At 36.4% G+C, this 20,192-nt stretch overlaps 1 protein-coding gene across 4 annotated transcripts in view; it reads right to left on the bottom strand.

Moving 5' to 3' along the window:
* Window positions 1-20,192, bottom strand: part of MON2 (MON2 homolog, regulator of endosome-to-Golgi trafficking) — a 73,582-nt gene that overhangs the window by 32,628 nt on the left and 20,762 nt on the right. For all 4 annotated transcript variants that reach the window (XM_063396568.1, XM_063396565.1, XM_063396569.1 and 1 more), the window contains exons 6-22: window positions 19,702-19,799; window positions 18,400-18,525; window positions 17,450-17,644; window positions 16,623-16,747; window positions 16,097-16,236; window positions 13,319-13,472; window positions 10,568-10,797; window positions 9,416-9,497; window positions 8,539-8,720; window positions 7,170-7,282; window positions 5,989-6,093; window positions 5,658-5,738; window positions 5,497-5,570; window positions 5,328-5,418; window positions 4,038-4,139; window positions 1,790-1,900; window positions 942-1,117 (exon numbers count right to left, since the gene is read on the bottom strand). In XM_063396568.1, coding sequence (XP_063252638.1) covers window positions 942-1,117; window positions 1,790-1,900; window positions 4,038-4,139; window positions 5,328-5,418; window positions 5,497-5,570; window positions 5,658-5,738; window positions 5,989-6,093; window positions 7,170-7,282; window positions 8,539-8,720; window positions 9,416-9,497; window positions 10,568-10,797; window positions 13,319-13,472; window positions 16,097-16,236; window positions 16,623-16,747; window positions 17,450-17,644; window positions 18,400-18,525; window positions 19,702-19,799 — 2,185 coding nt within the window. The remainder of the gene's footprint in view (window positions 1-941; window positions 1,118-1,789; window positions 1,901-4,037; window positions 4,140-5,327; window positions 5,419-5,496; window positions 5,571-5,657; window positions 5,739-5,988; window positions 6,094-7,169; window positions 7,283-8,538; window positions 8,721-9,415; window positions 9,498-10,567; window positions 10,798-13,318; window positions 13,473-16,096; window positions 16,237-16,622; window positions 16,748-17,449; window positions 17,645-18,399; window positions 18,526-19,701; window positions 19,800-20,192) is intronic.

Raw genomic sequence — 20,192 nt, forward strand, 5'->3', positions numbered from 1 at the left:
ATTACAAAAAAAAGAGGATGCTCACAACCAAGAATGCCAAAATCCTTGGGAATTTTGGTAGGTACTACTGCCAGTGCAAACAATACTGGTCCAAGAGCAAAATCTTTCAAGCATTTGAAGGGGCTTTAGGTTTTTTTAAGATAGTAAGACTAAAGCTAAGGTGGGACAAAAGGAGAGATATGTCAAGGAGAATTCTACTGACACTAGAGTGATGCGATGACCTATCCTGCTGCTAGTCTTGACTAGCACCTAAAAAACCAATAAATATGGTTTGAGTGTGTGGGTATAATTCTTGGTGCTTACAGTTGCAAAGGCAGATGTTCAATTCACTGTTCTTTTCAAAAATACTCCTTGCAACTTCATCTCTCCCTTTCCCTTGTGGGCAGAGAATAAGTCCACCTCTGCTGGCAACAGAGTCAGTTGTGTAAGTCAAGGGATTCACCCACAGCCAGTAAATAATCTTCCATCCTTCTGCTACCAGCAACCATTTAGGTAGGAAGGCTTCAAGAAAGAGAGAAGGATCAGAAGAAAACACACACTAGAGACTATTGGAAGATTTAAAAAGAAGAAGAAACAATAGATAAAGTGAGCAACAGCTGATTCACACAGAAATATCAGCAAGCACCAGAGATGTGTCCACCAGAAGGTCAAGATCAAATGAAATGGCACATGGAGTATTTCTCAGTGTATATTGCATGCTGACTACAGGAAAACATAGAGTGGAATAATATTCTGGTCTTTCGGAAGATTAATTCAATAAAATAAAGTGTGCTTCAAGAAGAATTAAAAAGTGTGTTTTTGTTGAGTAAAATTTTTCACAAGCCAAAAATTACAATGCAACTATGATTGTTGAAGTGGCTATTAAAATACAAAAATATAAGCAGAATTTTTTCTACTGTTCTTAACTTACATGAGTTTAAAATTTTATTTCCACCACTTACCCCTGATCACTTTGGATTGCCCCCATGACTCCAAGCACCAATGGCCAACCAGGTCCTAAGCTGTCACCCTGACTCTGTAAAATCTGTAGCACACACTCCAACTGCTTGATCCTGATATCAGGATGACTAATGTTTGACAGCTCCTTTAGTGGATTCAATAAAAGCAACTGCAGTCTCTAAAAGTAAACAGTAAACCATATTAAGGATGCTAACATTTAACTAATTCTTAAGTATTTTTATGTATAAGTGAAAACATACAGTACAAATTAAAGATTCATTGAATTACTTCAGTAGGTCCCTCACTAAATGCTCAAATTCAGACCATAAAGGGTCTTTGCAGATAATCTACCTTCCTGGCTCCTGTTCTCCAGGTTCCTCAGGAAGCAGCTACAGATGCTGCTACAATTGCATAACAAGTGTCATGCAACTCTATGGTCACTCAGCAGGGCTACACTTAGCTTCTTACTCAGGAGAGCTTGGAAAAAATATCCAACGAGTCTCAGTAAATGTATTAGAATGTTTTATTAATCATGATTGAACAGCTGTAATTTAGAAGGCTAGGCAACACATTTTTTACCTGCCACAGCATCATATATATACTTCTAAACATTCTGGAATTGTTTTGCACTCATAAGAGTGACCCATAAGCTGTTCTAAGAAATGGCCATAATATGCAAGCATCACTCTTTGTTAGGTATTTGAAAAATGAAAGAGGATAGTTTATTAGAATGCATGTGGTGGTTCATGATAGTTACGTCTGATTGTTACAGCCATAGACTTTATATACTCAATAGTAAAGTTGCTTTATGAATGAAGGAGGAAAGCATCTGCTCCTAAACTTACTTTACCTGATTTTGAGATAATGGAGGATCATGTCTGAATGTCAGCCCCGCTTTAATGAGAGAAGTTAAAGCTTCTGCTCCCCATTCTCTCATTCTGGAGTTAGGATGCTGACAGACCTGAAAATGCAGCAATGTTTTGTTTAAAGTCACTTTTATTTAACCAACATGCATAATATATTAAAAACTGGTATTTTAATTATATTAGAATGTACATACAATAGTATAAGAATGATACAATAAATCTCTACATGATAAAATTTGGCTTCATAGTGAAAAAAGAAATTTATCTTTTGGATAGACATACCTTCTGAATAAGGAAGCAATAGGAAGCAGTGAAAGACACAGAAGGAAACATAATGAAAATTATATATATGATTCAAGTAAATAAATTTTCCCAAATGAATAAACTAACTGCTAATTCTGATCATGATTAATTAATAAGCAAACAACCCTTCAACAAATGCCTGAGACTCTCAGGTTTAACTTAACCTAAAGCTACAAAATTGGAAGTTTATCACACTGCTTAATTCAATCAAGTGAGGAACATGACAGTAGCCAATAAAGAGTCTTCTATACTCTCAAATACAAAAAGTAACTACATATTGAAGATAAAATAAACCTCTCACTCCATTATTTTAAAAACTTGACAAAGCACTAGTGAGCATCTTTAAACTTGAGTTTCAAATGCATACCTTCATTTCTTTGTCTTTAAATTCTCTAAACCTAACAACTTTGCTAATTGTTTTTTTAGACTATAAAAATTAAAAACATTGTGCATATTCATTTCTTAGATAGCTAGTATGAACTGTGCTGTATCTAATACCTTACCCTCAAACTAATATGGGAAGTGTACAGCTTTCATTGACCACTACATAATTATTCCCACCCACCCTTCCAGCCCCAGCTGTGATGGCGTGAGAACCCAGAGTCAAGTCCAAGGCAGTATCATAAAGAAGGCTGATGCCTTTTATTGGTGGACCATTCTCTTATCAACCAGTAGCCAAACAACGTAAAAGATCTAGCTTAATGTTTAAAAATGCTGACAAGAAATAGCCACTCTCCTGATTTACTTACATTTTTAAAACTTTATATAAAATAACAAGAGAGAATTTAAAGTACTTCATGCTCTGATTCTGCACAGATAACCAGTTCCAGAACCAGGGAACAAGCTATTCCCTCAGATTCTGTTTAACTGAATTATAGCTGATATTTTCTCCTTCCTTATTGTACCTCAACAACCTGGGTTTAAAAGGAAATACGGCAGCACTTTGAAAGCAAACGAAAGGCTCTGTATTTCCTACAAACAGTGGCAGATTACATGCAATGCATGGGTAACAGACTGAAACAGACTGCTCCCTAGATGAAAACAGTCTCAGGATGCAGATGGTCAACCTTATTGTCTTGTAGGGCAAAAAACAAGCAAGAGAAGGAGATGCTTGTGTTTTAAGTCTTTAAACCCAGAAGTATCCAATTTTTTTCTCCTTGATAAAGCAATATGTGGCTTCCATAAATAGACATGGCCAATTCTTGATACTGGTTGAAACAATGCACTGGTGCTAAGGAAGTGTCTGATACATTCTGAATTATGAGGAAGAAATGTCTTCTCTTTTACCCACTCTAAAACAAACCCTGTTCTTACATTTTATTCTCCTATATACTTGTGTGGAGAATTAAAACTACAGTTAAATTCAATCACCTGTTTTCAGTTTTCAATTCAAAATGTAAGGTTTTCTTCCATGATAAAGTATATTTTTGTGTTGAAGTTAAAATACTAAAGAAATTGCAATAGGATTACAACATTTTAATACTTGAACAGTACTCTCTTAAAGAAAGCATTCAGAAGTTAGCTTAAATATTTTTAAAAAACCCAAACAAACAACCTTTTCTTAGTAAATCTTCTATCTATTCTATCTCAGAATCTTCGTAGATATTTGTACTGTGTGATACAGTAAAACACGTTTGTGCTACCTTAATTAGAACAAATATATGAAGTATAATTATTTGTGTCAAAAATATATAAAGACTGACGGCACCATAAAGACCAAGTTATCAAGAGATATTAAAATATTTTAATTTAAATATATAAATTCACTTTTACATTTAAACCATAATGCATTTGAGTTGCAACAACAAAGTGCCTGAACTAAAATATATAATTACAATTCAGAAATTTCTTATAAATTATACATATTTCCACAAGATCTTCATTAATACAAAGTCAATTCTAGTATAAGTGATAAAAGCCATTGGTTACCTCCAGAAGATGACCAGTCAGAGGTCTCCAAAGAATCTCAATCCTGCGCATGTTAACAAGTCCCGTTTCCAGCAATTTAGCAACAGCAAAAAGCGATGGTTCCTTAATAAAATGGGATTTGAACACATGGCTTTGAGGTTACTGCGGTTAGGGAGGCGCATTTCGGCAGAGGATAATTTCTAAGCTGAGGCACAGCTCGCTCCACAGCGGCCGAGGCTGGCGCAGAGCCGCAGCAGCGGCCACGCGGGGGCAGCAGCCTGACAAAACCCAGAGCCGGGAACGTCCCGTAGAAACTCATCTCTGCACAGCCCTCCCTCCAACCAGCCCTGGAACATCTGCCACCAAACAGCTTTTCCCCACTGCAACTTTTCAACTTAAAATTAGATGTGAGACAATCTGGAATATTTCCTTTCATAATACCCTAATTCTTTATCTTTCATCTGCTTCACAAATGCTCGGCAGGAATATGGTAAGTTTCCCATTCATTAAATATATCTGCAAAATTTGTGATAAGCTTCATTCAATTTTACTTTTTTTAAAATCAATATAGTCAAAATGACTGTTGCACTGAAATCATTATCTCTTCCCATTTCTGCTGATTTCTTACTCTAATTTTCAACTGATTTTAAACACAAACTTTGCTTATTAAATTCATTCTCTGTTGCTGTAGTAGTAAAATATTGTAAAACATGTTCACTGTCTTCATTATCTCTAGTGTAACAGATTAAGGACAAACTTTAGGAAACTCTCCTCTGGGATAAGATTATGACTAGGAGAATATATATTCAATCTTACCCAAACACAGGGTCCTCAGTCTTTCTGGGCTAAAGATTTACTGAAGCTGACATGAATACTAACTATGGTTTTCCCAAATAAATATGACTTATCAGGTTTTTAAATACCCAATTGTCTCTGAAGTACATGGTAAGAGAAAATTGAAATGAAAATGAGCATCTCACAGCACATACTGTGCTACTCAGCATCCCTAACCTCTGAAATTATAAGGGCTTTTAAAGGTTTCATCCATCCACAATCTTATTAATGGAAATACATGACATTCTTTAACTAACAAAATGCACAGGAACACAGTGAGGATGTTCAGAGAATCTAGTAACTGTATGAACCATTAAAAATAAGACATTCTCTGGTTCATGTTTAATTTTTTAATCTAGAGCATCAAAGGTATTACTGGTTTTACTATCAGAAATAGTTAGCTTAAAGGATAAATGTACAAGTCTTCTGCCTGTTTCATAAAACATCTAAAAAATATATAAACAACTCCTTTTATACCTTATTGTTTCCATAGGCCATATCCATGGCTTCCAGAGACAAGGAGCAAAGGGCATTTATTAAGTGATGTAAAGACACATCATCAAGGTACCTGAAAAATAACAGCTATCAAAACATTGTCAAGTTTGATATACATGTATTATTTTAATTACAAGATAATGTTTCTTACTGTGAGTTTTCAAAAAGTTTTGAAATCATATTGGATATAGATGGCAGATCAGTCATAACTGCTGTAGTCAGAACCTTGAAAAAAAGACAGAGATATGTCTTACAGATTGTAAGAGAAAATACTATATAATCATTAACTGAAAAACAAACAATCATGCTTACTGTGCTTGGCCCTTCCACAGCTCTTCCAGGTTTTAATGCACCCCCAACAGTAGGCTTCAGTCCCAGAATCCACACAAGATGCTGAAAAATAGAAAAGGATCATTTTTCAGGCAAAGAAGAAATTAGCATTATAGTCAAGCTAACCACCAACCTTTCAGCCAAACAGGACTCAAGAGAAATGCTACAATACTTATTCAAGGCAATTCACAGTACGCAATGAGAAGACTCAAAGCTTCTTCTGTTGCTCACTGAGCAACTGAAAACCAAATTACAGCAAAGCACCAAAGCATAACAGCAAGGCATAGGGCATTTCCTGTGAGGGAAATATTACCTGAAGGGTAGCCAGGACAAGTTGCCATGATGTACCAAGAACAGCTCCATGGAAGTGAGCTAAGTTGAGTAATGTCCTCATACACTGGATATTTTTTGATGTCAGCTATGAAAAAAAGACAACAACCAAACAGCCATCCAATTTTAATCATTCCACAATGACAGTGTTTCTAGCAAACTTCAAATTTTTATTGAAGAGCTTTAAAATTACATTTTGTTTGTACTAGTGAAATATATATATTTTAGAGAAATAGTTCAGTATCTCTCCCTCTTCTCCCAGGCTTATCTTGGGGAGGCTGAATATGAGTACTTGAGTGCTGCATCCAGCTCTGAGGTCCCCAACACTGGAAGGACACTGATCTATTGGAGGGCCACCAAGATGTTTAGAGGGGTGGAACACCCCTCTTATGAGAAAAGGCTAAGAGAATTGGGATTGTTCAGGCTGGAAAGAGAAGGCTTAGGGATGACCTAATTGCAGCCATCCAGTACCTGAAGGGAACTTTCAGGAAAAACAGGGCAAGACTATTTACAAGAGCAAATAGTGACAGCAAAAGAGGGATGGGTTCAAACTGAAAGAGAACGGGTGTTGGTATTAGGAAAGAAATCTTTACTGTGAGGCTGGCGAGGCACTGGAACAGGTTGCTCAGGGAAGTAGAGCCCCATCCCTGGCAGTGTTCAAGGCCAGGTTGGATGGGGCTCTGAGCAAGCTGGTCTAGTGGAAGTGTCCCTGCACATGGCCAGTGGCTTGGAATGAGATGATCTATAAGGTCTTTTCCACCCAAACCATTCTGTGATTCTACGATTTGATCACTGCCCTCTCCTCCCAGTTTCACATTATTATTAGACACAAGTTCAAGTACTCCAGCTTAATTGCATCATCTCCACAAAATCAGTATATCTTAAGTGAACCTTCACACATAGGCACATAACGTAGCCGAGATCTAGAGTTTTCCAAATAGAATGAATAAGAACTTCTGAGCTAAAAGTCAGAAAAAAACAAGAATAAGACTTCTTTGCAATTAGGTAACTTTACTGTCCAGGGCTGTTCAAATTAAAGCCTTAGGAAAATAGTTTAGCTGATCATTATTTGTAAGAATGCTGTGTATCTGTAGCCTGGTTTTGAGACATATTGAGAGGCAGGAAGAAATAGTTAAGCAAAGATCACTTACAAATTGTACTCACCATTACTGTTCCCTGTGGTTGAAGAGCTAAGGGCTGCCCTACTGCTACTACTTGCTGGTGAGACTCACTTGAGGGACTAATCATTTGAACATTCTGTCCCTGAATGGAATATGCTGGAGGAAAATTGAACAGAGAAGGAAAAAATCTAAATTTAAAATCCAGTACATACTTGTAGTATAAACCATCTTCTGGTCAATAGACTCTAGAATTTTTTTTTACAGTATTAGCTTTAAACATACCTCACTTTGAGACCTTTGGTTATATTTAGATTACAGTGTAATTGCCCTAAAGAGTTAAAGATACAGCAATTACTCCCTGTTTCTAACTATTAGATATTGATTGCAATACATTTATATATTTTATGTCAAGATTGAAATGTTTATGCTTAAGATATGAGCATGAGACTCTCTCAACTCAGTTTTTGGTAACAGTTGTGTGTAAATGGTATCACTGTGTGCTACCATTGTACCAGTGCACTCAGAAAATGATGGTGTCATAGATGCTGTATTGTGATATTTTTCCAATATTGACTTCAGGACACCCATTTTAAAACTCACTTGTAAAAAGAGCAATCTATATAAAACAACGGAGGCTCCTTGCTTTGTTTCTATAGTTATCTGTGTAATTCAGTCATGTGTACTTCTTCACAGACTTATAATCTAATAATACGCTTAGCTGGTACACTGGACTGAAGTAAGGGTGCTGGTCCTTGTTCCCCAAATAAGGTTATTTTTGTTTTATATTAAAAGCACTAATGTTAGATTCATCTGTATATTTTTCAGGTAGTTGCTTTTCTTAGTAAGCAGTAATTCACCTTCAAAGTTAGAAACAGAGGACATCCTAAACCAGGATATATTATGAATTACAACATTCTCTCAAGATGTGGGATGCATCGATTCAGTTTTTTGTAGGTTGAAGAGAGCCCACTTCAGCTCAGTGGAATCTTCCACTTACGCATAAGTATTACTATCACTAGACAATTGTAGAAATGACTGTATTACATCACAAATGCAAGATGTGCTAGCCAAAGCTTTAGAATCCAAGAATCCAGAGACCTTTTCAGATTTTGAACACCTTAATTACATATCCTAGCAGATCTTTACAACGGTAGACAGATCTCCTTAGAATTTGAACTTTCATCATATGTGAATCATTCAGGAAATTTTAGGTTGATCAGAACGATAGTCAGCAAATGCTGCAAGACTAACCAGTTCTGGAAAGCAGATGATCTAGGTGCTGTCTGAAAATTCTGGCTTACTTTAATATAGCCAAATACTACAGTTGTGTGTCTTTGGAATCACATCCTGAAAAAAATTGCATTTAGAGGACAATACAAAAAAACACAATTAAGAACAATGTATATATTTACATTTGCTGGACAGAGCTGCAGTTGTGCTGTTTAATACAGTAAGGGCATAGTGAGGAGGCAAGGATCCTTTGCAAATGGCAGTGATAAAGGCATCTCTTGATGTTACAAGACCCAGTCTTCCACAAAGTGCAGCCATGGTCAATTCTGCTTTTAGAATATTTTCAGTGGCAGCTTCATCAGTGCTGAAAGAGTACACATTGTTCAGCAGGAATTAATACAGAGCACAGAAGCAGGCAGCTAATCAAAACTGAAAGCCATAAGAACATATACTTTAAAGCCATTAACACTATAAATATTGAAGAACAAGCATAACCAATCAACAAAATTCTTCAGAACCACTTCCTACGAAATTGGACTTTACTTCTCAGTGACTTGGTAAATGAGACCATGAGAAGATACTTAAAACTAATTTCAGAAAATGGTATTTGATTACAAAAGGGTCTTTGAAGGAGTCAATTAATTTACTACAGTAATTTTCTAGTAAAAAGCTTTCCCACTTTCAAGATTAGATAGTACTAACAAGTACTGGGACATTACTTAGTCTCTTACTTGCAGTAATCAGGACATGGAATCACTTCAATATGTTGAAACACGCAAGCAAAATAAAAAGAAATAAAGATAATTTAAATAGTTTAAATGCAACTCTTTGAAAATGCAATTAATTGTTCTGTATTGAAATACATTAAAGGTTGATGTCGGACTTCTGGAGACTTCTGTGTCATTTACTCCTTCAGTCTAAGGCACAAACCTGACTGCTCAGATGCCATGAACAGCATTTACACTGACAACTGTCAATTCGACTGCTATCAAAAGTCAGTTCAAAATATAGCTTGGAATATCAACCTAGAAAAATCAAGAGAAATGAAAGACCAGATACCTTGCATCAAGTAGGAGGGACAGAGCAGCCAGAAGACCACACCAACACGCATTCACCATTTCTTCCCAGACAGCTCTGCTAACTTAAAAGAAATAAACTTTTTTATAGCAAAAACACAGTAGTTCCCTGAATAACTTTCAATTGTATCACAAACAAAATGCTTGCTACTGCATCTTTTTGTGTGTGTTTTTGTGTGTATGTTTACACAGCCAGATATATGTGCATACAGAAACACTCACACCAGTATTATTTAAACAGCTTGCATTTAAAGTAACATTTTGAAGGTGAAAAGAAATGTCACCAAGCAATGCTTTTTTCTACATAGCATCAAAAAACCCCACCAAAATCCAACTTACCATGGTATACATAAGCATTTTTGATCTTTGTCTATAAAAATAAACATTCAGAAGTGCAAAAATATGAGACAAGAACTCATTGAAATTTTGCAGTGAAGTAAAAATACTCTCCCGTGGTAAAAAAAGAAAATAATTCTCCATAACTTTTTTGTTTCTTTCATTTAATAGGGAAAAAGATGTTGGTCTAGCAAACGGGTAGCTGCCCAGCCCATCTGCACACCTCCCTCTCCCACCGTGCCACGCCAAGCCCACGGAGCCCCGCAGCACCACGGAGAGCTCCCCGCTCCCGAGGCCGCGCCCCGGCCCAGCTCTCGGCTGTGCTGCTTTGGGCACAAGCCAAACTCACCGTTCAAACACAACTCCTTCTGTACATACACACCCCTATACACTCCTCATATGTGCCACAAAGGCTATCCTCACTTCACAGCACTTCTACTTTTAAAGAAGTCCTTCCCTATATACTGAAAATTCCTCCATTAAAACACTCTCTTTATCTTGTTACTAGAAATATATTTTTCTTTTAATGTGGTCATAACTCCATTTCTGTCAGTCAAGTTGTCTCTTATGACTTTAGATCTCTGTGTTATGTCAAAAGCAGAACACCAAGTCAAGTATTTTTTTAAATGGAACTGCTGTTCCATTGAAAAAAAACACACACTTCATTAAAAGTTTTTATATATAAATAAGATAAAATAATTTACTTTCAACAATAAACTTAAGCAAAAAATCATGACATTTTAAAATCTGCTGCCCATAAAACTGTTGCATTTCATATAGTGTTTGCATTTCCAAATACCTAGTTCTTTCTCTGATTGGTCAGAAGCAGACTGCAAATCTTGCTCTGAAGACCGTGCTGGTAATGAGGTTGCCTCTGTTGTGGTTTGAATGACAGTTTCTGCCTCTCCCAACTCTCCTTCAATCATAGTAGTGATACCACGGACAAGATCCAGCAAACAGTGAAATGCCACTGACATTGCATAGCCCTCAGGAATTGTAGGTGGCTCGACTTTGTCCAGCATCTCCAAACTAAAAAATTGAAAATATGACAAGTGTGTAGTAATACCACTGTTTTTAAAAACAATAATAAAAAACAAGATTCCAAATGAATGTTAAGTGCAAACAGGCCCCAAACACAATCCTTCAAGATTTATTGCAACTCAAGAAAAAAACCTTTAAGTCATTAAGTAAAAGAATAAATGAATCACTGAGACAGCAACCGAAAGGGTACAAACTCCAAGTATAGAGCTGCAAAAAAATATTTCTATAAACTAACACATATAAGCAAGCATCATGAGTAATTCTACTTGTATTATTATTTTACTTGGAGCCACTGCAACAGAACTTATTCAGAAGAATACAAGCATCTAGGAGCAACAGAGGAAATTCATCAGAAAGGCATGACAGTGTGAACACAGTCATAACAAACTGAGAACAAGTCAGATGTTCTATTATCATTATCTTTGAGTCCTCATGACTAGAAAAGCCTGTCCATAGCTAGATATTACCTGGCCAAATATTCACCACCTACATGCACAGGTAAACAATGGAAGTTATTTTACGAAGAGGGTATGTCTACATGATTCACTGCTGAAAAGCATGCAATTAAAATATCACTATGCTGAAACAGCAGCCTAATTGCCACGTTTTTTCATCTTTTACTTTAAAAGTACATAAAGAGCTGCTGAGTTAAAAATCCAACAGAAATTGTAGCTGACACAGCAGCAGCATCTATACAAGTAGTGACAGTCTGTTACAAAAACTACCCGCTATCATTATTATTTCAAATAACAATCATTATTTCATCTACTTTTACTCTACAAACTACTTTTTCAAAAGCTATATATTCCAGCTAAAATACACCAAAGATACTTTTATACTCTAGTGTCACCACTCTTGTCTGCCTAAAGGATTTTTCCTTCTCCCAAACATGCCACACTTCAGTTATTACCCCTAATTTCCTGAAGATAGCTGCCTCAGGTATCTGGGGCAGCAGGAACCATAGCTAAATCAAATGGTCAGCATTTCATCCTCTATACACAAATAAGTGTGAATATATATATATACAGGTTTAATTAAAATTATTAGTGGGTTTCATAATTATAATATATTTGTGAGGTAGAGGTCACATCCTTTTACTTTTGAAGACAGTAAATTCTAACTACTGAATAAATTGTATGAGCTGTTACTGCTACATGGCAATGGCTGTGAAGTCTTGAACAGTTTGTCTATTCCTCTTAAAAACATTTAGTTCCTTAAGTAAAGGGAAGACAAGGCATAGTGGTCTGTGGAGAAAGTTGTACAAAAGTATGAGATGTGGCCATTGTTTGAAAATCTAATGGCAACGGAAGAGAATTGGTGCTAGGATGTGACACATTACAGCATGTCATCTTACATACAGGGAGTACAGACAAGTACAAGATAGGAGAAAAAAACTACTGTGAAATGCTAGTGACAACTCTGTAATCTTATACAAAAGAAAAAATGCAAAAATTATGCTGAGAAAATCACAGAGTCACTTGAGGTAACCAAAGGTAAAACATAAACAAGTTCAGAGCAGGACAGGAGACTATGATGGTGGCTGCAAGGTTCTTGAGCCAGTTAAGAACAGATAGTAAGAAAAAAGGAAGAAAAGTGGAGGTTTTAGTAGCTGACCAAATTAAAAATTTGCATTCCCCGAGAACAGGCAGGTAAACTAAAACAACATTCATGTCCACTGCTGGAAAAAAAAGTCAACACATACACATTACCTACTGAAATCTAAGGATGTTTTTTTTTTTCTTCTACATCTCAAAGGCAGATAAAGGACTTCCTACCCTAAAAATATTGAGATTCTGGCTATTTGCAGATTTCACTGAATTTTAGTATGCCAAAATTTTATGTGGTACAAATAACTTCAGGTTTGGAAGAACTTGTCACTCAATGGTCATGAGTGACATGAAAAAAACTGCACTGTTTAAAAGGTACCAGTATGTGCAGCTTTAAATTGAGAACACCATCTCCATCGTACAAAGTCATGACAAAATAATTTGCCATTCTAAGGAGCATTCGGAATCTGGCCTTGGTATATACGTCAATATATTGTTTGAAATGACAACCAGACCAGTATCTACCACAATATCCTGCTCAATAAATACTGTACATACAGTAAAGCTGGTGTGAGAAAGCTACTTTTCATTCCTACTGATGTCCCGTTTGCTTAACACCCTTCATGTTTGTCATTACAAAATGCAGCAACTCGTACTCCAAAATTGTTCTACGATCCAGGGAGGCCTAACAGTAAAGAGTTAATACAAATATGGTAGGAAAACAAAATCCTACTGATGCTGAAACCATAGGGGACATTCCATTCAGAATCCAGAGCATGCAAAAAAACCAGCAAAAAACCAGAACACCTAATGGCTCCAAAAACGAGAGAATTCCTAACAGACTTCAGTGCCAGTGGAACAAAAACCTCAATATTCACTAGTAAAAAAAAAAATCCTTACATTATCAAATTCAAAATAAAAATACTTGTTACACACATTTTCGAAAAGATAGAGGTACTCACTATGTAGCTTTAGCACTGCCTTGTACTGTTACATTCAGGATGGGTATCCAAGTGCCTCTGTACTCAAAGGCAGGTAATACAGTTGCACCTCCACCCATTCCAAGCACTCCTGGGTTAGTTTGTGCTGACCCAGTATTCCCTGATGCATTGCTTCCTGTTTACAAAAACAAAGGTATAAAATCAACCAATCTCGTATTTGTCATCAGCAAACATCCTTTTTCCACACTGAAATTTTGAAACACCAGGATTAATCTGAAGACATCCAGTTCAACAACAAAAATCAACAATAGTATAAAGAACTATTTCTGAGCTCCCTCTGCTGTCAAAAATATAATCTTACGTGCAGTCCATTGATGCCAACTGCCTAATTTCCAGTAAGAATGTAATGTTTCTGTGAAAGGTACAGCAACATCTACAACATTCTGTGAATGAATCAAACTTACTCTTGATGAAACAATGTACGTTTTAGTGAAGAGTCAGGCAGACACTTGAAAGTTATTTACACAGTTGTATCAAGAACTCAGTAGCTAGAAAGTTTAGTTATTTCAATAACAAACTTCCAAGATTTCAGAAATGCAAAAACCACAAGAAATGAATCGAAGAGAATGGCAACATTTCAATCTGTTCCATGCCAAGACAGAATAAAACAAACCCCATAAGGGAAGAGGTGACAATGCACCAACCAACAGCTAGGAAGGGACAAATTTTGGTTTCAACTGAAGAAGCCAAAAAAAGCAGTTAAAAGAACAAGGAATTCTGTATATATATACATCCTTCATAGAGAAGGACATCTATACTTACTAAGAATAGGTCCCACAAGTTCAGACTCTCTCTGAAGAGACAATGGGGAGAGAGAGCAGAGTCCCAGGACAGTGACTCACAGTGTAACTGCCATTTTGGTGTGCTTGCTTTTAATATGTGGAGAGTAAGCTACTAATTTAGGCAATAAACTACTAACTTAGGCAATATGAATACACAGAAGCTTATGCAGACACTTTAACACAGTAACACTTAACAGACTGAAGCAAAAAAACCCCATGCTGCTAAACAAATGGTTAACCAAAGACTGCCACTAACACAGTTACTTTGGTGTCATTTTCTGTGATCACACTGTGCAGTCAGACATACACAACTGTTTTTGTATTAATCTAACTAATTAAAGTTGGTGGTAAACCCAGTATAACAAAAGTGACAAAGAACTTCAGTACACCTTCAGTACACTTCAGAAGCACCTTCCAGCTTCTACGCCTGTTGCAAGACTGAGGCTCAAAAATCAGGTGTATAAGGAGTGTCAATGTCCAAAGCCAGGTTGGATAAGGCTTCAAGCCACCTAGACTGTTGGAAGGTGTCCCTGCTCATGGCCACAGGGCTGGAACTAGATCATCTTGAAGGTCTCTCCCAACACAAGCCATTCTATGATTCCAAAAGACAGTGTGCTATAAGAGGAGTTCTGTTATAATCAGAAGACTCAGTTCAAGAATTACATTGCATTGATCTGCTCTTTGCATGTCAAATATGGCCATAGGAGGAAAAAGGTAGAGAAAGAAATGCATGAGAAAGTGACAAGAGAAACACTCAGACAGAAAGAAGAAGTGAAAAGGAAAAGAGAAAACAAACTGAAATAATAACCCAGAGAAACAGTAACGGCACTAGAGGTATGATCCTACTGCAGTGCTGTTTCAGTTGAGGCAAAATTTATGTTTTCAGAATGAGTATTATAGAATGGCTTCTCATATGTGCATGTTACATGCTACAAAGTGTGTTTCTGACTTACTTCAAGATAATTAAGCTAACCTAGAAATAATACTAATAGAAATGTTCTATCAGCTGCTGTATAAACAGTGACTGAACAACAGACACTGACTCAAATTTCCTCATGCTATCTCTGCTAACTCCAGCATGAGATCCCAATTTCATGAGTAAACACTGAAAGGTGTGAGTCTAAACCCAAACCTTTTAATGTTTCTTAATTTAATAGTAGATATGATAGACAAGGATTACACTTATTATCTGGCTTTTTTCTCTTTTAAGAAGGCTTATCAAAAGACAACCTTACAAATTATTTTTATGTTGTTTGTTGCTGAGGACTGTGCTTCCAGAACTACAAGAAGAAACAAGAGAGCCTTAACTTGGGACATAAACACCGGGAAAGGCATTAACAGGATGAGCATTTCTTCTTATTAAAATACAAATATACTTAGTGAAATGCCAAAACCCTGGCTGCAAGAAAAGACAATCAAGTTTAGTTTCAACATGTGTCTGATTTCAGCTTACAAAAAAGACAGATCATTTGTAAAATATACATCTTTCATTCTGCCTCTTGGCTCCCTTACTCCACTTCTGGCCTTGAACATCCAGAAGAATTAGTGATTGCCCCCCACAAACACGCATTGTCTTACTCCTTACATTGCGCTCTGCCATAAATGACATCCCCGCACAAGGAGATAGAAATCAGACACATTTTTTATAGTCAGAAATTAGAAATAATGCCATCGGAATTTCCCTCTGAAAAGTTGTGAAACAAGGAGCTTGGTCAGTGCAGGAACAGGAATCAAGGCAGGAGCACTGCTCTGCTGACTGGGGTCTATGCCTTCCCCACAATACAGGTAGATAAAATCCCCTGTTGTACCAGAGCTGAGAACACTAGTTCGTCTCAAGATAGCATTTCACCAAAATAAACACAGAAGTACAGAGCTGTACTAGAGCTAAATCAAACCAGAATTCATTATTACAAGAAAATGATGGAAAAATAAAATTATAATAAGGACAAGGCTTTACCAGTTTGGTTTGGTGTTGCTGATGTGTTCCCTGTGCTTGGTACAAGAAACAGAGACTGGATAAAGGAGCCCAGTGCATTCACAATATCACGGAAAACTTTAGTGGAATGTTGCTTCATATCATATGACTGACAAAAAGACCTGAAAGGTATATTATAGAACAGAAAGAATTTGACAAACTGGGGGACTAAAAGAGTATTTTAACAGCAACTTCACCCCCCCACACACTTCAAACTGTAGACTAAAAGCACACTTTAACAGGAAATATTTAGGTAAACCATAATACTTAATTTTAGGTAAATGTTTCTTTGACACTGCTAAGACACAGACATACTCAAATAACTATAATTCAGCCCTTCCTGGATAATAAGCATTGCCTAATGCATTACACAAAATTATCATTAAGACCTTATTGCATTTAAGTTTCTATACATTTGTAATGTTCTAGGAAGCATTTTCCATTAGAGAAAAATAATAAAAATGTATCTTAAACTTTATGTAAAAGCAAATGTCAATATATTTAATACCTTAATAGCTGAGGCTGGACACAAAGCCTGTGAATAGATTCTACCGCAACAGCTCGTAGCCACTGTGGTTTGTCTGCATCCAGAAACTTAACCAGTAATGACAGAAAGATTTCACATTCTGTTACCTAGAATATATAGTTTATAAAAATTAATAAAAAGAAAAAGCCCCCTACAAAATATTTTCTCAAAAAACCTTTAATTTCAGGAGTCCTATCACAATAAGTTTTGTAAAGAATCTAAAAAAAATCCCATTAATGCATATTTACTCAGAATTATATAAAAACATAACATTTTTGACAAGCTAAAATCACATATGCAATTGTACTGAAGGAGTTAAATTCCTCACAGACATTGCAATAAAGGTCATACATTTGCTACAGTAGACAAATGAAAAGTATCTTTTTTAGGAAATACCCAAAACTCAGGACATAAGAACAGCTGAACATGTGTTTTTTACCCACATTCTGTCAACAGCTTTAGCAACTCAATCAAAAGCCTCTTAGAAAGTATTAACAAGGCATAGTAATCATCGTTATCTAAAGTGAGGCAAACAAAAGAAGTTCAAAAGGTTCCCAAAACCTCAAAGGCAGTTAAACAGACAAAAGACAACAGCTAATCTACTATGGAATTCATACAAGTCCATGTTTAACAAAATCATAATCTAGAATACATGTAAGCACAAATAAACATAAGAAGAAAATAGTATTTAGCCTTCTCTTCCCTCAGTAGACAACAGTTCCCAAGAACTAATCAATACTACTGATCACAGCACTGGCATATACACAGAGAAACAAAACTCCATAAAGAAAATTTGAGCATATTCTTACCAGCAAACTGTAAAATTGTTTAATCAAAACAGAAACTACTCGCAGCAAACGCATACAGATGGGAAAGTATGGTTTTTCCACTGGTGCTGGGGAAGATGAGGTGGTGGAACCTTGCCTGAACTTGATATTTGGTGAGAAGAGCTTTATAACAAGAGGGCATACCCTTTCTTTTAGAAGAAAACTGAATTCCTGATGCTGAAAAAGAAAACAAATAAAAATTCTATGCAGATATTCCTTAATTGCCACCAGTAGCTCTGATTATGCATCTTATTTAAATTTGTAGTTATGATCAAGCAGTCTGAAATCATGTAAATCTTGGTATAAATTACAATCAGGAAATGAAAAGGCAGAACTGCAGACAACATTGTAAAGCTACCAAAAAGCATGAAATCACAATGGTTAGGTTCATGCCATGCACTCTTTTTCTTGCATTTTGCAAGCTGAAATAGGCTGCTAATATATCACTTACATATTTATAAATTTCTTTAATTTACTTACTGTCAGCTAAAACACATTACTGCAGGATCATGGGGCATGTATATGCAGTAGATACATGCAATTCACAGTCATGGTTCTTACTTTACAAGTGGGATGAGGTTAATGCTTTTGTAGAAATAACAATTACACAAATTTAGTGACAGAGCAGTCAAAAATAAGGCAAGATAAAAAAAATGCGTCTCTGGAGGAGATGCAAAACCAAAAGTGAAACAAACAGCTCTACAAAATGTATAAACATAAATAAAACAAACATAAATAAAGTGTTTGGGAATAGAAAAACATTCAAAAAGCACACAGAACTTTTTTGTTAAAACCCTCCCCCCAATATGTAAAAGCTACAAGTCTTTCAGGAAAACAATATTCATGTTAAATTAAAGAGGATTTAATGAAGTGTAGATTTTACTACCCATGTGAGTAAAAGTACTCCTGTTTTCCATCCAAGAACTACTCACTTGTAAAAACACTTGTGGAAAGTCATTGAGGACCGACTCCAGAAGTTCAAGGCCAAATGTCCGTGTCATTTCTGTCATGCCCACGAGCCAGTAGGGAGCATCAGCATTAACTAACTGACAAAGATCCTTAGAAAGAAACATAGTAACACTGACATTCTCTGTACAGTCAGGTACCAAGAAATGTTCCCAAATTCACAATGAAATCTACACACTCTCCTCTTCTGTGAGTGATTTTCTAATTTCAATGTAATTTTGCTTTAAATAATTTTTAAATATGATTTTTAAAGCATAGAAAATGTTTGAAAGAAATTTTAAACTTTGCTGGTATCCTTGGAGCATGTGTGTTCATTCCTACCCTCAAAAAATATCTCAAGACCAGTGAATTTGCTAAGTCAAGAAGATTTCTATTGGTGTGATGAATGTAGTTACTCCTTTTCATTACATACTTGCCTTTAATGTCCAATACCAACCACAAGAAACAGGACTGAACTACAGCTGCAGTGTTTTGCTCTGTATTGGGTCTGGCTGAGATTGAGTTAATTTTCCCCACAGCAGCCCTTACAGTGCTGAGCTTTGCATTGGTAGCTAGAAAGCTGCTGGTAACACACATCCAAATAGCACTGGCACAGGCTCAGTGCTGTCTCTCAGGATTTCCCCCCATCTCCACCAAGGGGCTGGGCAAGATCCTGGGAGGGGACACAAAAAATGTCACCCTAAACTAACCAAAGAGACATTCCATACCTCAGTTATAGAACCTAAGAAATGGAAGAGGAAGGGAGGCATCCATTATTTACAATGTTTGCCTTTCAGAGCAACTGCCATGCATTCTAAAGCTCTGCTTCCCAGGAAGTGGCTGAACATTGCTCATGCAAACTTTTGCTTTTGCTTTAGTAAACTGCCTTATCTCAACCTATGGATTGTTTTCCATCTTATTTTCTCTCCCCATCCAGCTGGGACACAGAGTGGTAGAGCACCTTGGTGTGCACTTGACAGTCCATCCAGGGTAATCCCAACCACAGGCTCACAGAAATAAGAATCTTGAATTTAATGCAGACATGTATGCTTAGCTACTATTTAAAATTTATAGTAAAACATTTTCCAAGGCCACATTGTCTTCATTTTCCCATCATGCCCCTGTGATGCAGCATATCATCACCAATTAGAATAAATAGCATTAGAAAGCTCAAAGCTCTGGTTAAGGACACTGTCAATATGCCAACAGCAAATTCCTGAAATTACTTAAAGAGATGTAAAAGCACCCAATCTTAACCACAAATACATAAATATATGCTCCCCAACTACCTGAAAAAGCATATATGCATCTTTAGCACATGGCTTCAGTGTACTGACAGATCTTCTATTACTATTCCCTTGAATTGCAGCTGGCTGGTCAACGGCATCTGTGCAAAAAAAACAAAACAAGGTTTTGTGAACAAAGGATCTGTTAAAAATCAAGTACACATTAATTGTTCTTACAGGAATATTCTATGAGAATGACCAGGTAATTCTTCTGCAACTTACTGTGTCTACAGAAACAAATATTAGATTGACTACCAAAGATCATCAATACCAAGCACCTATGTTCTTTTCAAAACTACCACTGCCATGTATTTTCCACTCAGTAATCTATGGTACCTGCACCATAAATGACACCCTCACCTCAAATTCCTTTACAGTAGTAACCTAAAGACCAGTTCTCACAGCTTGAAAAAAAAATTCTAGGTTTTATATATTGCTGCACTGAATTAGACTGACACAATGGCGAAGGACTTCATCTCCTTTAAATACAAATA

Source organism: Prinia subflava, chromosome 4, assembly GCF_021018805.1.
Source record: "Prinia subflava isolate CZ2003 ecotype Zambia chromosome 4, Cam_Psub_1.2, whole genome shotgun sequence".
In the NCBI taxonomy this organism is placed as follows: Eukaryota; Metazoa; Chordata; class Aves; order Passeriformes; family Cisticolidae; genus Prinia; species Prinia subflava.